Source organism: Pseudomyrmex gracilis, unplaced genomic scaffold (assembly GCF_002006095.1).
Source record: "Pseudomyrmex gracilis isolate BER0280 unplaced genomic scaffold, ASM200609v1 scaffold_155, whole genome shotgun sequence".
Classification (NCBI taxonomy): Eukaryota; Metazoa; Arthropoda; class Insecta; order Hymenoptera; family Formicidae; genus Pseudomyrmex; species Pseudomyrmex gracilis.
Window position 1 is genome coordinate 162,875 of NW_018020739.1, and position 11,251 is coordinate 174,125.

The 11,251-nt window shown below is 34.4% G+C and overlaps 2 protein-coding genes across 2 annotated transcripts; one reads left to right on the top strand and one right to left on the bottom strand.

Annotated features, from left to right (window-relative positions):
• Positions 1–30: 30 nt before the first annotated feature.
• LOC109857305 (signal peptide peptidase-like 3) lies at positions 31–4,437 on the bottom strand. Its single transcript, XM_020433477.1, has 6 exons — positions 4,345–4,437; positions 4,075–4,198; positions 3,685–4,001; positions 3,209–3,552; positions 2,412–2,837; positions 31–2,237 (listed from the first exon to the last, which is right to left on the bottom strand). Exons 2-6 carry the CDS (start codon positions 4,101–4,103, stop codon positions 2,169–2,171), a joined length of 1,185 nt encoding a protein of 394 aa, XP_020289066.1. The 5' UTR covers positions 4,104–4,198; positions 4,345–4,437; the 3' UTR covers positions 31–2,168.
• A 1,505-nt stretch (positions 4,438–5,942) lies between these two features.
• Positions 5,943–10,535, top strand: LOC109857304 (electron transfer flavoprotein-ubiquinone oxidoreductase, mitochondrial). Its single transcript, XM_020433476.1, has 8 exons — positions 5,943–6,031; positions 6,640–6,747; positions 6,863–7,211; positions 7,296–7,602; positions 7,667–7,908; positions 8,212–8,606; positions 8,699–8,920; positions 10,196–10,535. The coding sequence occupies exons 1-8, from the start codon at positions 5,995–5,997 to the stop codon at positions 10,357–10,359; spliced, it is 1,824 nt and encodes a 607-aa protein (XP_020289065.1). The 5' UTR covers positions 5,943–5,994; the 3' UTR covers positions 10,360–10,535.
• Positions 10,536–11,251: the final 716 nt, after the last annotated feature.

Genomic DNA, 11,251 nt, shown 5'->3' on the forward strand with positions numbered 1-11,251 from the left:
ACTTTCTCTCTTTTCTCTCTCTCTCTCTCTCTCTCTCTCTCTCTCTCTCGCTACATTTTATGTATATATGTATATATATTTTAGAATACATGTTATTTTAATATGCAATACACTGTTATAAGTTGATTCAAGAAAATGATAAAACAAATTGTTTATCTTTCATATAACACTGGTTTTAATAAATTGGCTTTTATACATATTATTTTCAGTCTTGTTCTTAAATAAACATATAAAGTCTTTACAGCCTATCCATAGCAAGAGTTTATTTAAAAAGCATTTTTATCTATATGAACAACCCCTTTGTAATTATTTTTAACAATACAGTTTTAACGTTCTACTAATATGTCGAAAATAAATAAACTATTTTTCTATAAAAGATTTGTTTTAACAAGCAGCAAAAAACCACAATATTAGAAAGCGTGCCATCGGTTACTGTAACTCGAAAATTTGCGTGCTCTCAAGTATATAAAATTTTTAATATATAAGTTGTGATATTATACATTAACGTCTCTCGTAAGAGAAGTTAAAACTTTTCTCTTCACGCAGTAAAGAGGAAAGTCTTCTTCCCTGAAGAGACACTAAGTCCTTGATCATTTTCTCATCGTGGATTTTGACGTTAGAAGACGTTAAAATCCAAAATGGCTGTGGGATTATCGAGGAATCTTAGTGTATCGTTCAGTGTACAACGTTCAGTCCTACTATTTTATTCGATATTGAAGCTGTATCTCAAAATCCACTGTCAGTATTTGCTGAAAATCTATAATTCACGTTATCTGTATCATAGATTTTTAATACTGAAAGTGAAATCTTGAAAAACGAAATCGCAACCTACATGCACTGAATTTGTGTAATACTGCAATGTTCTTATCCAAATGTTTGAATAGTGTACATATTGTCCTACTCGTAGCTACATAGTCATAATTCGATTCCGATCGGATGAGTGAAAAAAAAAAAGTAACATTTTTTTAACAAGGCGTTTATAACTAAATTTCACAGGAATAATATTTAGAGTTTATTATATTTTGTTTTTTTATATAACTGATAAAAAGAGGTAAATTATATATCCGTAACGATTAGTTATGATAATTTTTATGTTAAAAATGAAAGACTATTTTTCGTTAAATTAAAACCACCAGGTTGCATAGTCGTTAGCTATATTATACTTGGTAGCGCGAAATATATATGTACATATTTATACAATATTATCTGGATATTAGCAAGTAAATTGTTCCTGAATATAGGCTGCGGTCAACAACGTATGCACTAGATATGTCGAAGCATTATATTATCTTTGTTTCGGATCTGATAAGAAAAACAAACATAGAACGCCACGAAGCGCAAATGCTATTTCACGAATGCACACTTGCGCTTCATATTCGCTTGAATTTTGTTCATAACAACAAAAGTTCATAACAAAAGTTTATGCCTGCTACAAAAGAGTCAGCTATAAAAATTGACAGATCGCGCTCTAATTGTTCTTCTTTTATCCTTTCTCCCGATCGGGATAATTTATTGCTTTTGTCAAGACATTAATTTTTTCGAAATACAATTTTTGCTAATATCCAGGTAGTACCGTACACATTATATATATATACACACACACACATAAATGTATAAACTGTATATATAACATATATACATGTACGTATGCATGTACATATATATATATATATCGATTAAATTATCTACTGTGCGTAATGTTTATTCATATATTCAACATCAAGTTAAGACACAGAAAGAATGCCAATAATATACGTGTCGTTTGGCATTCCTAGAATATTTCTTTAAGAATTCATTGTTTTTTTTTTTTTTCTATAATCTCGGTAAAAAGTTGATTGCAGCGCTAACATTACATTCGTGACATTATATTACATTTAAATTATTTATGCAGTTTTAATTCTCAGTTTTTACACTTACACTTCAAATAATTGCATTGCTCCTTATAGATGGGAATTGTCTTCTATATGGTCGTTATTGACTTTTAATAAAAAGAATGCGGATATATTGCGCGCGTTTCACATATGTAGAGTATGTATATAGAAAACGTTACTTACATTATAAATGACAGTCAATGAACATAAGAATACAAAGTTACATAATGAATTTCATGCACAGACAAGAATTTTGCCTTTAACACAAGCATGATGTACGAGTATCCATGATTCTTGTCAAACGTCCATATGTTTAGAAGGTTGATGAGATATGAATGGTTCACTCCACATTCTACGTAAATCTCCCTGAAAATAATTGAATACACTTAGCTCACACAACTATTTAGCTACACACATAAATATTTCAACTATCTGTTATTTTACATGAAAGGAGAAAAATCTAATTGAAGAAATGTCTAGTAAAATATAAGAAAAAATAGAAGAGAAAGAGAAGAAGAAAGAAAATAAAAATAAAGATACCTTTAAATATGCCATCGTAAGCAATGGCAACAAAGTGAAGGGCACAAGGTACAATAAGGCAGGCTGCGCAGCTTTGAACACCTCAGAGCTTACAGTGGCGGTAAGTAGACCAAGAAAATAACCAATCAGAGAGCAATGAAAATAACTAAGTCGGCTAAAGTGACGTGGCGGTGGTACTCCAGTTTCGCAGCCGCCAGGCAACAGCTGAGTCTTTTTGTATGCATCGTATCGTAGGACGAAACAGAGTAAGAGGCCCGGCATAACAACGTCGCCGAGGCCCAGCATCGAGAAGTGTCCCGCTTGATGCATCGATGGGAAAACCAGTTTACCTGGTAAAGGTAATTTTGGCGCAGCTCTCGCCACACCACCTAAGTGTAATCTCCTAGCCACGAGACTTACTGGATTATCTGCAGGCCTAGTTGCTACCTGTGTGAGAAATAACAAAACCAGGTCATAAAATGCAATTGTTATATGTGTATCAACTTATTATAAATATACAGATACATAGTGCAATTTGATTTACTTTTATCTTTAACGCATATCTATTGCAAGAAAGATATGACATATAAGAACATCGTAAATTTATTTAAAAAAGATATCACATATAAATATTAATCTCTCACACACATACACTCATAATATATTTCTTATTAAGGAGATATATGTCGTTAAAGAATATTTTTAACTTTGAAAATTGGATTACTTTTGTCGCTTTCGAGGCGACACCACCGAAAAGTGAATATATATACCACCTTAACTTATATCTTATTTAGACACAAGAAATTGGTAACACTCACCTTAACCATTACGTTTGTGCTGAATATATAAGATGAAAAGAAAACCCAGAAGACATCGTAAATCAGCAGTCCAGTTAATAATAACGTGGATACCTTGAGACTAGGTAGTCGAACAAATGCGATAAATGCCACACACAAACCCATACCCATCGCATCCATCAGCAGCCAATGTCCAGTCAAGACCCAGATGCATACTATACTCACACTGAGCGAAAATGAGAGCAATTCCGCACCCGTAAATCTCCCGCAAACGCCAAAAGATATTTTATTACCATCAGAGCATGGTCTAATGATATACTGACACATAGGCAATAAAAGAAACGCCAATGCAACTGTAGCTATAACTGCAAACAAAGTTTTGTTAGTTAATAAAATATATTCTTTACATCACCAAAAAAAAAAAAAAAAAAAATTACGATATATCTTACACCAGAAGTGTAAAATATTTCATCTGAACTTATTCGCATTAAACTTACTGGCTGTACAGATTGCAAGAAGCATCTGCATACTGTCAAAAAAGAAAAACATGATAAGTAGAGAAATGGAAGCACCAAGAGGTAGACAGAGAGCATGCATCGTATCTAATGTTTGAATTCTTCCTCCGTTAGCGCCGTCCGCAGTGCCAGCGATACTGTTACTTGTAATCCCAGTCAATAAATTACTACGTTCCTTTTCTTTTTCCCTTTCCCTTGCTTCTTGCTCCATATTTAAAGATCGAAAACTACCATAAACTATCAGTAGAATTGATATTAAAAAAGTGGATATTCTTGACGAATCCATGATGGAATAAGCCCTGCAATAAAGTGTGACAAACAATAACAATTGATAAAACATCATAATTAAAAAAGAAGAAAACATGCACTAACCACTGGTAGTCAACTTGATACGTGGCCATGTTTAAGAACACCTGGCCGTAGCACTGTGTGCTATGCAAGGATACCTCTTGACATTTAGATGTTCCTTGATAAAGTGCTTTTTATTTGCACTAATCTATAAGTGGAAATCATCTGCTATTAAAGAGTAAAGAGACAAATAAAACAGACAAAGAAACAAAGAGAGCGAACAGAGTTAAATTATCTACATGATTAACATTATCTTGCACAATCAAAACAATCATTGTAAAGAGAGTGATATACCTTGTAGTCTTGAAACTCAACATTATCGGCAAATGGAATTAGGCCTTTGAGAGTTTTGGGATATTTCCTGAGCAGTGCAATATAAGAAAACAGAGATCCTGCAGTAATTTTACAGTGTAGACAATAAGCAATCGAGAGATAAACTCGATGTAACGAGACGTATGAACGACATCGTGAGATACGGAGACTTGCAAGAATACCGTTGCGCGGAGACTGCAATGGATTCGCGCGCGACGAGATGATCATCGTACCGTGACCACCGCCGTCGCCGCCGCCGTCGTCGTCGTCGTCGCCGTCGTCGTGTCGAGTCGTGGCATCTCCTGGTGATATCACACGCGTCCACAAAAATATATTCCAGAACCAAAAAAATATTCTCCCGTTACGCGACACTAAAAACGCGACGACACGCCGTGCACAGTAGCGCAATGCGTGGCGCCGTCCACTTTCCAACTTTCGCTCGTCCTCTGTGTGTTCCGCACAACGAAGAAAACGCTAGGTGAGGAGACGCCAGAAACAAACGGGGACGACGCACGAACGACGGGATCGACTCGTCCGGGACGCGATTCTACGGCACGTTCCGCGGCGTATTGGAGAAATTACGTCGTCGTTGAGCCGCGTACCATGCACTTGAAGGAGCACAGCTGATGGCGCGACTATTCAGACATTTAAGCGCCGCGCGGCCACTCGCTCGTAGCACAGACAGATAACGTCAGAGCGGTGTGTGGCGCACGGCGGACATTCACCATCTTGGTAAACACATGGATCACGTGATCGCATCAGACCTGGCCGCCCCAAGAGGTTCCTTGCTCCCTTACCCTAGCGGTGCTCTAGACAGCTTCTGGATCGCGAGATCTTCTCCTCGTGATCCTCTGTATGTGATTCCTCACCTGGACGATCTGAATTTCTCGCTCCTCCGAGAGAGTTTCACACTTCATGAGTCTTCCGTATTAATAAACTTATCCTCCGAGACTATAAACAACGTATATGTGTATATATCTGTCATCGCTGATGCAACTAATACACCCATATAGGTGAATATACTATGTAATGTGCTACTATCAGATATAAGTAAGCAATCACACGAGCACGCCGTGAAACGCTTGTCATATGTTGAGCGTTATGTCCGAAGCTGCCAAACTCTTTTACGCCAACAAATTGTCGTTATCACGGCGTACTTACGGTTGTGACATAGAGTCGAAAAAAAAAATTTATTTGTTGGCACCCTGCGAGCAGGGCACACCTACTTACACAGCATTGGCACGATAATGTTCACATAGCACGTTAAACATGATGTACCATCGCAGTGTTCGTCAGGTGCTGCTGCATCTGAATGTGACACAACAAAGACCTCAACGCTGCGCAACATATACTCGCACCATACGGTCATTTTGCAAACAATAAATTTTGTTCTAGATCGGTGATCGATGATCGTGTGTCGGTAAAGTGGACTGATCAGTCGCCGGCAGCTGCTAGTGACTGAAGAATGACACGAGATGAGAGAGAGATAACTTGTGTTTTTGTGTTCTGTCTCTTTCCAGCAGCTCGCAAATTAGCCTGGGCATTTACTGAATCTGCTCATAAGTGAATGTTTACCGTCACATGCTGTCACACAAACACTAATCAGCAGTTGTGTGTTGCCTGTGTGCAATTATGGCTTCTGTTGTGTTTGGTGCGTCTGGTACAAAATGTAAGTGTCAACTTTTTATTAATATTTTTCTCTTGCCTGTGCATTTTTCTTCTTTTCTCTTTTTTTTTTTTAATCTTCTGTCACATTTTTTTTTTATAAAGTTAATTAAACAGTGTATTGGAATTAGCTTTATGTGACATCATATTGTTTTTTAATAAAAAGTGATGATATATATTATCAAAGTAACAGCTTTAAATATAAGTAAATAACAATGTTAAAAAAGACAATATATATAAATTTTTTATTTCATTTATTGTGTAGTTGTGAGATTGTATTTTGTTTTTGATAAATATCAATAATTATATAATTGCAAGAATATAAACTTATTTTTTTTAATAATATATATATATATTTAATGTGTTTAGCAGCCAATAAATAGACTTTGAGCACAAAATTAAGCTTTATGTGATAGGTTAATAATATAAACTCTGTTGTACTTTGCCCCCTGTGACATATATCTCCTTTGATCTTCTGTACTTATTTCTATTGAAATGATTTATACAAGAGAGAATGTTGGTATATTTTTAAGTGCAAAAAATATAAAAATAATAAGTACGTACAATAAAATATTTTTTTAAAACTAACTTTAAGATTTTACTTCTTAACAGTGCAAAAGCTACAGAGAATTTTTCAAAGAGCTTATTCAGATGCCAAATACCCTCAAATCACAACTCACTATACAGTAATTCCAAGGGAGACAGATCCACGATGGAAAGGTAATTTTTTCTTCTCTTATTTATACAAATAGATATCAAAGTACAAGAGTTAATAATATTTACAACATATATATATTTTTATTACATACATATATGTATTTTTTTTATGCATTAGATATAAATATGGAAAGGTTCGTCGACGAAACCGATATTCTTATTGTGGGAGGTGGTCCAGCTGGATTATCCGCAGCTATTCAAGCTCGTAGATTGGCAGAGAAACATGGCAAAGAACTCAGAGTGACTGTTGTTGAAAAGGCATCTACAATTGGTGGACATATTCTTAGTGGTGCTTGCTTGGATCCGATTGCCTTAAATGAACTGTTTCCAAATTGGAAGGAACTAGGTGCACCACTAAATACTCCAGTTACAGAAGACAAATTTGCATTTTTGACAAAACAGGAAAGAATAAATATACCTATCTTTAAAGGAATGCCAATGTATAACCATGGAAATTTTATAGTGAGGTAAATCTAAAATTAAGTTTGAAGATTATAAATAAATGTCAAGTAATTATAACAATTTATTTATTTGTGTACATTTCTGTATAGATTGGGACACGTTGTGGCCTGGCTGGGCCTACAAGCAGAAGCTGCTGGTGTTGAGATATATCCTGGTTATGCAGCAGCAGAAGTCCTCTATCATGAGGATGGATCTGTGAAAGGAGTGGCCACAAATGATGTTGGTATTGCTAAAGATGGCTCGCCAAAAGATATGTTTGAACGAGGCATGGAACTTCATGCAAAATGTACTATATTTGCAGAAGGCTGCCACGGACATTTAACAAAACAGTTATCAAAGAAATTAAATCTTAGAAAAGATTGTGAGCCCCAAACATATGCGATTGGATTAAAAGAGGTAATTACCACTGAATTTGCACAAACATTAAAAAATGTGTATGTATATGAAACATATTCTAAAGGTTTGGGAGATAGAGCCAAGTAAACATAGACCTGGAGCAGTTGAACATACAGTTGGTTGGCCTCTTAATAGAAATACCTATGGAGGTTCATTTTTATATCATTTGAACGAAGAAACACCTTCGGTTGCTGTAGGGTTTGTTATTGGATTAGATTATAGCAATCCATATTTATCTCCGTTCAAAGAATTTCAGAGATTTAAACAACATCCCAGTATTAGACAAACTTTTGAAGGAGGGAAACGGTTAGTAATTTTAAATATACGAATTATAAATTTATATTAAAATAAAATTTATATCTAATTGTAAGGATGTTGGGGATCTTTATATATTTATTTTTAATGTAAGCCAAGCATACACAAATATTTATTTATAAATTACATTAATTTACATTAACGAATACAGCGCCAATTATTTTGACTTAAATATATGTTGTCAAGAGCATATTGCAAAGACAATAGATTGTAAATAATTACCAAGACTACATATTGCTATTGTCTTGCTTGAAACTTTCATGCTCTTGATATTTGTTACGTCTGTAATCGTAGAATAGCCTATGGCGCTAGAGCATTAGTAGAAGGTGGATTTCAATGTATTCCCAAACTGCAATTTCCTGGAGGTTGCCTTGTTGGATGCACCGCAGGCTTTTTAAATGTACCTAAAATTAAAGGTACTCACAACGCTATGAAAAGTGGCATGCTGGCTGCAGAAAGCGTTATTGAAGCGATTGTAGATGCCGAAAATAACACTTCACCGACAAAAGGTTTAGAACCAAAGTCGTACACAGATAAAATAAAAAATAGCTGGGTTTACAAAGAACTGAAGGCTGTACGAAATATAAGGCCCAGTTTTCATACTTCTCTGGGACTCTATGGTGGTTTGATTTATTCCGGATTCTCAATGTTACTGAAAGGCAAAGAACCATGGACTCTCTCCCACGGAGGTAAGAGGACGTATTTCTGAAAGAACATCTTAAAAGGATTTTCTGAAAAATATTTTAAACATAATAGAAAACCTTATATCCTGTGTTCACAGGTCCCGATTATAAGAAACTGAAACTCGCATCTGAGTCAACACCTATAGACTACCCCAAACCGGACAATGAAGTATCTTTCGATCTTTTGTCATCAGTGGCTTTAACTGGTACAAATCATGAAGCTGATCAACCACCCCATTTAACTTTGACGGACGATACCGTTCCAGTAAAGAAAAATTTAGCTGAATTTGCTGGTCCTGAAGGACGATTCTGTCCTGCTGGTGAGTCAGTTTATGTTTATTGCATGATTACACATTTTAGTAATTTATAGTCTGTCAACATCGTTTGGTAAGTTTTCATGAATCTTTTTATTACAAAACGTTAGATTTTCTTTCTAAAGTTTAATTTTTTTTTCTATAATAATTTTTAAGAAATTTCTACTGTGTAACTCTTATATGTTACCAAAGTTAAATTATAAAAGTTTATCAAATTGTTTTCTATGAACGAGAATTGAAGTACAATTATGAATTTAATTTTATAATAATAAAACATTAACATTACAATCAATTAGCTTAAATATAAATTTCTCTGTAAACAGCGAATGGATATCACATATATGCATTGCAATGTTTGAGATATATCTTGCATATGTTTTACATCAAATTATTTATTTACATTTTAATATTTACGTTTTATAAACTTTTTTTTGACTATTCGTATATTTACTGCAATTATTTTTTGATGAAAATTTAACGCGGGATTGTTCGGAATGCTTATTAAGAATATTTTCACGAAGCAATCTATTTCGTTCGGGATAAATTTCCGCAGTCTGCTAGCAATTCGACTTCTTCCTCTTCCGCCCTCTCTCGAGCTGTATCTCCTCCCTCTCCTCTTTTCCAGTCTTCTGTCGGGGGTTTATCGACCGTTGTGTCCTTGAACCTGAGCCACCCGGACAACCCCCGCTTGGCTAGACAACCCCGGACCAAGCTCAATCCCCGAAATCGAACAGAGCTCTACACCTAGCTCCGGCCAACAACCTCGCTGCCATTTATCCTTTGTTAACCTTTGTTCCGAAGTTTTCAGTTTGCGAAAAATTAACCTTTTTACATTTGTGTGTGCACGCACGGTAACTGTAATTATTTTTGAACTTTTAATTATATACTTTTTTTGAGGAAACTGTTATATAAAAATGTTTTTTGAAGTAATTACGTACACATTAGTAATGTATAAGTGATACATTTTTTTCTCGGATAATGAGTACGAGAGTTAAAAAATCAAATTAGAAGCTTGTGTGTCTCGAAATGAAAGTGTTTTTAAGTAAATAACTACGTATACATTAATTTTTCCACTATTGTTTGGAAATCTTTATTTTAGTGTATTGTTTTCGTTCTTATGTTTTTCATATTTTCCTTTTTATATTTCTCCGGACTTATAATTTTCCTTCTGCTCCCTTCTGATGAGGATGTTCGCGCGTCTAAAATCTTTACCAAAATATCGCATTTACGGAATTAATCAATCCTAATCTTACATAACGTGTACGTAAAATAAACTTACAGGTGTTTACGAATTCGTGCCACTGGAAAGCGGAGACGGTGAAAGATTACAAATCAACGCGCAGAATTGCATTCACTGTAAAACATGTGATATTAAAGATCCGAGTCAAAATATTAATTGGGTCGTGCCCGAGGGTGGCGGCGGACCTGCTTATGACGGCATGTAAAGTAGATCATCTAATTCGAATTGAAAATGTTCGAATGTGTAATATTATTCATCGCTCAAAACTTGTTTACTATCTGTTTCTTTGCGCAATGCGTACATATACGTATGCATATATATATGTATATACATACATATGTATATATACATATCTCATGTAAAACATTTTCTTACAGCCGCGCAAAGAAAAATAATTTTAAAATGTTTATACAACATTACCATTTGTTGATACTTTTTAATAAAATTTATAAAAATATGTATATTATTATATTATATATCAATTTATATATATATATATATTTTTGTATGTGAGAAAATTAAAGTATATATATGTACACATTACATACACATATGTACACGATTTATTGCAGCGACTATCTTTTTTTTCATATTATCCCTTTTTCTATGCTAATTAAACTTTTAGCCTTCCTTGATATGATAAAGAAATAATTTTTCAAGTTTTGTTTGTTATAAAAATTGTTTTTCAGAAACCTTGTTAATTAGAGACAGCAGCTTTTTTGTATCACATGAATCTCTCTTTTGATCGGATGAATATATAACATAAATTATTTAACATTAATTCTGTGACTGAAATATATATGAAGAGTTATTATAAAATTTTTTTATAAAGTTTTCATGCGAATATGTCAAAAAGGTTGAAAATTTCTGGTTTAATATATCCCAACTTTGAAACTGTAATTTTTACATTTCATTTCAGAACTCTCTGTTTTTCTACTGAAATCCACATCCCAAAGCGTACATAAATTTTTACGGCCCGCATTATTTTGTATTTGTTTGTTCGCAACTTTGCGTCTGCAGTTACCAAGATTTCCTATGAGACCGTTCGCGAATGATGATTGAATAACATTTACAGTTTGCAATTTACTTGTGAAAGT